We start from the raw sequence: 5,022 nt of genomic DNA, 5'->3' as shown, positions 1-5,022 counted from the left end.
TTTAATTTAAATTTAATAATAAAATAATTTATTTTTGGTTTAATAATATAACATTTTATAAAAATAATAATTAAGTATTTTGTTATAACTCAATGATTATCCTAATTATATTTTAGATTTTTTATAATTAAAATAAAATGTTTATACTATATTTGATTATGTTTATCTGCAGTTAGTTACACGAATTCAGATATGGAGCTTTAATAAGTTGTACTTACGCACAACCTACTTGTAATCTTGAGTTTTAAGTAACATGCATTAATAATCAGTACTTTATGTATAAAAAATGGTTTTTAAGAGTTTTTGTCAAATGTTTTATAATATAGTATAGATAACTAGTTTCAACTTAAACCTAAATTAACCAAAAATTTAAAGAATTAGCCCAAAAAGACATGACTAAATTAACTCTTAAACAAATAGATTTATACACAAAGTAACACTAAAGAATTAACAACAAATTAAATTGTCATTATATATGTTAATATCAATATAAGTGAATTAACATGATGACATCAATATAAACAAATTAACTCAAATAGTTAGCCTTGGATATAATCAAGTTAAACCTAACAAAAAATATTTATGGTTTCATCATCAAGCGACTTTAAAAAATGTATATCATGCGGTATAAAATTAGTGGTTTCCCGGGAAACTCATGACCTAAGTGTAGATCTGACTCTGTCAATGATGCACAAGGAAACCAATAATCTATTTGAATCCGAGTGGAGAAGATCACTCTCTTTTGTTATGATTTGTAACAAGCAATTTGATTACGATGGTTATACACATAAATTTCAAGCTTACTTATATCGAGCTTTGTTTCAACGATGTTAAAAATAAAATATTACATCATGATAAATAACCAACAACTGTTTATCATCATGACCAGAATGTTTGACATCATAAAAACATTGATTGCATGATCACATGCATGAGAAGTAATCAAATATAGCGTCAATCTTGAACATAACAGATCTAGAAAACCTTGCAAAATTTAGTAATAGTATGGGTAAAGTTCGTGTTATAGTTTATTTTATATACAATGAAGGGGAATCTATAACATTCTATTTAAATGAAAGGTAGAAGATTTTAGGGGAGAAATCGCCCACTTGTTTCTCGAGAAGAGATGGGAAACATGCATGCTCAATATCATTCAAATTCATTAAAATTTCATGTACTGATTCTTGAAAACTCGTTATGGTAGATAGATTTCTCAAGATATTTTCTTACGAAGTTTTGTTATTTTACTATATTTTATGTGCATTATTTTCATTGTGTCATTCCACATCAATGACGCAAAAACCTCACATGATAAGCAAGAAAATTCTGGTTCAAATCCAAGAAAGAATAAAAATTCCTTTATGACTATGGAGGTTCAAATGCGATGACTCCGGGCTATCTGTAAAAACAGATGGTCGTCCTGGAATTAGTCGTATCGCATAACAGGTTGGATATCCAGATTAATAAATAAAAAAAACCTTCACCCAACCAATCTGGTGTATTATTCCATTAAAAATAATTAAGAACTTTTGGACATGTGTAACATTTAGGAAGAATGTTAAGTTGGCTTTGTAAATCTGCTGCAACCATGATAAATGTTGTTGCTTCAAGAACAGTTTACATGGCCAACTGTGTTTACTATTCTCCTGTCCAACTGTGTTTATTATCCTCCCCTTTTTAAGAACAGTTTACACTTGTTTTCGAAAACCTTGTGTGAGAATATGTGAAACCGCAGGTTAATCTCCAAAAAAGCCTTCAGTAGAGAAGGGAGGTTTCGACATATATAGAGGAGAATTGTCTAAGTCTAGCCGATATGGGACTCTAACACGCCCCCTCCAACGGAGGCTCGACAAGCACTTATTGAACTGGGGCTCATTTTCGGTAAAGTTGAGCTTACAGATGCAAATTTTTCCGTGAAGTCGAGAATATCGGAGTTCATGACAGTTCACAACAAAATTGGATTTATAGCATACTTAAAATGTCAAAGTTTTCAACATTTAATTTTGCATTGAACCATTAAACTTGAGTTTTAAGCACAAGAGTTTGAATTTTTGGAAAAAGTCAAACTGTTTTGAACCAATTATAAATCCCAAATTCCACAATCCAAACCGCCATTTATTTCTAGTAACATTTATAAAAACATAACCGTTTGTGCAGATATAAGCACACAACTGATAAATAGTTTTGAAAAGATAACTAAAATAAGATCGATGCTTCTTATTTTTGATGGTGATGACACATATCATAACTCCTTCAGAACATGACTCATTCTTTGGCGGGCTCTGCACATGGCCTCTAAAGGTATGCCTTTGGGCATGGACAGACCTTTGCCTTCCAACAAATCCACCAGCTCTTCACCAACCCTTTCCCATTCGAAGCATTGGATCAACGATGCCAACGCCAATGTCACAACTCGGTTCGCGAGCCCGGCCCCAGGACACTGCCGACGACCCATCCCAAACGGTATAAACCAAGCCCCCGTGTTTCCCATTTTCTCAAACCTCTCTGGCTTGAAACTTAATGGATCGTCCCAAAACAGTGGATCCCGATGGATGGCCCATGCATTCACCAACACCATTGTGCCACATGAGACGTCAAACCCTCCAACTGTACAATCTTCAGATGGTTCGTGAGGCAGCAATAGCGGTCCCGGTGGGAATAGTCTTAGTGTTTCATGGACGACGCATTGGATGTATGGCAGCTTGGGAATATCAGTCTCCTCTACCAAACGTTGGTGTCCAATATGTTCATCGACCTCGGCTCTAGCTCTCTCTAGCACAGCGGGATGATTCAGAAGAAGTGACATCGCCCACTCTATTGTCACCGATGTAGTGTCGGTTCCCGCAAGTAGCAGTGTCTACAAACCGAAAGAACAGTGAATAAAATTGCTATACATGGACCATTCAAACTTGTATATTTAAGTAGGAACTTCCAATCACCTTGAATGGATTGTTTTAGTAAGAATTTTCAAAGGGGATCCATGCATCTTATCATAGTAAGAGACATGGATCAAAGGCCAGGAATGAGCATACATACCAATATATGGCCTTTGATTATATCATCTGTGTAGTATTCTGGATCTGATTCCTGCAACGAAAGCATGGCGTTTATAAATGTCTTGGCCTTTTCATGGCCTGAAGAACTGCGACGTTCACTCCTACATTCTTCTAACAGACTTTGTGAAAAGCTATCGGATTTAGTTTGCAATCTTTGAAACCTCTTCTCCAATCCCTGAAAATCAATCCACTGCAAAAATGGGATGCAGTGTCCAAGATTTGAGGCTCCACTGATGTCGAATACTTCCCTTATCACATCTTTAAACTTGATAGCCTCCTCGAAGCCATCGACACCCGTTCCATAGAACCGTTTGTCGGCAATCATCCTTGTGATTACGTTAAATGACAAACCCTGAACCCTGGACTTCATTTCTACTCTTGTGAAATGTTCTTGCATTGCATCTTGAGAAAGAGACTTGATTAATGATCTCACTTCATCTTGTCGGACTCCCATGTATTCCCTGAGTCGAGTTGTCGAGAAGAGTTCAAGTGTAACAATGCGACGATGGTCTCTCCAGAGACGTCCATAAGGTACAGAACCCAGAGAAGTGTGGTCATAGTTAAGATACTTGCCGCTTAAAAGAAGTGGCCTGTTGGCTAAGACCATATCGTTTCTGGTGAAGCACTCTTCAACTGCTGACGGAGAGGTTATTACAAGAACTGGGCGAGAGCCAAAGCGAAGAGCCATAATAGGACCATACTTGCAAGAAAGCTGGTGAAGAACTCTATGAAGAGGTTCTCTAATCAGATGGAGATGACCGATTATTGGGAGAGAAGGTGGAGTTGGTGCTACATTTCTCCCTTTTTTGTGTTTATGAAGCTTGAAAATCAAAATGAAAGAGACCAAGGATACAAGAGAAATGAGGAAAAGATCCATGATTTGGATTAGCTTTCAATGTATGTGCACACATATATATACATATATATATATATATATGCATATATATGCAAAACCATACAATGATTACAAATTCTACAAACGTGATTTCAACTCTTTGATATTTTGTTATGTTTGAAATTTAGAGAGGGATATCAATTTGTGGTTGAGAGTGATAAACCCTAATTGATTACACCATTGATTACGCCACTTCTATTGACTTTTCGACTTTGAACGTGTATCACGATAGTTATCGTATGAAAAACATCAAATTTCGATGGAGATATCTGCTATCATGATGATAAACGATTTAAGGAAGAAGACAAATTTTGATGGAGATATCTGCTATCATGATGATAAACGATTTAAGGAAGAAAGACAAATTTTGAAATATTACTTTAACCTTGAATTATGAGTTTGTGTGGTTATTTTACAAGTAAACTAATATATAAAGTTGAAGATTAATATGGTGTATTAACAAGATCGATTGGAAAAATAATTGCACACGTGTTGTGTTTCTAAACAGATATAAAGTTGAAGGGTTGGAGTGGGGTACATGCAGGCTTTGAAATCCTTTTTGATATTATTGCTTCAAATTTCAGTTTACTTCAAGAGAAAAAAGAACTTTGAATTTGAATTTGGGTTCAAAATAACAAACAAACAAAGTGTCAAACAACTTTAGAAAGACCAAACGTATTTTTTTCATGTAAATATGACTTATTTAAATTTGAAACTTTGATCAAACAAATGGCATGTTTTAAGTATTTGTACATCATGCATAATAGTTTGTGCTTAAGAGATTTTTTAATCTCTTGCATAAATTGATAGTACTTTATGTTTTAAAACTTGTAATTAAGACTTTTGATCTAAATGTTTATTAATGTAGTGTAGATATATCTATACTATATTATAAAGCATTTGGCTAAAACTCTTAAAAACTCTTAAAAACTCTTAAACTCTTAAAACTCTTAAACCCGTTCATCCCTAAACAATTTCATCCCTAAACAATTTCATCCCTATCCGATTTCATCCCATAACTGAATTCGTGTAACTAACTGCAGATAAACACATCAAATACAGGATAAACAT

General features: G+C 34.4%; 1 protein-coding gene across 1 annotated transcript; it reads right to left on the bottom strand.

Annotated features, from left to right (window-relative positions):
- Window positions 1-2,135: 2,135 nt before the first annotated feature.
- Window positions 2,136-3,933, bottom strand: LOC112511658 (isoflavone 2'-hydroxylase-like). The gene is made up of 2 exons (XM_025117364.1): window positions 3,037-3,933; window positions 2,136-2,857 (listed from the first exon to the last, which is right to left on the bottom strand). The coding sequence occupies exons 1-2, from the start codon at window positions 3,931-3,933 to the stop codon at window positions 2,243-2,245; spliced, it is 1,512 nt and encodes a 503-aa protein (XP_024973132.1). The 3' UTR covers window positions 2,136-2,242.
- Window positions 3,934-5,022: the final 1,089 nt, after the last annotated feature.

The sequence above is a fragment of the Cynara cardunculus genome (genome assembly GCF_001531365.2).
Source record: "Cynara cardunculus var. scolymus isolate 2C chromosome LG 4, CcrdV1, whole genome shotgun sequence".
NCBI classification, from domain to species: domain Eukaryota; kingdom Viridiplantae; phylum Streptophyta; class Magnoliopsida; order Asterales; family Asteraceae; genus Cynara; species Cynara cardunculus.
The sequence above is the reverse complement of the archived record's forward strand: the minus strand, read 5'-3'. Positions and strand labels throughout refer to the sequence as shown.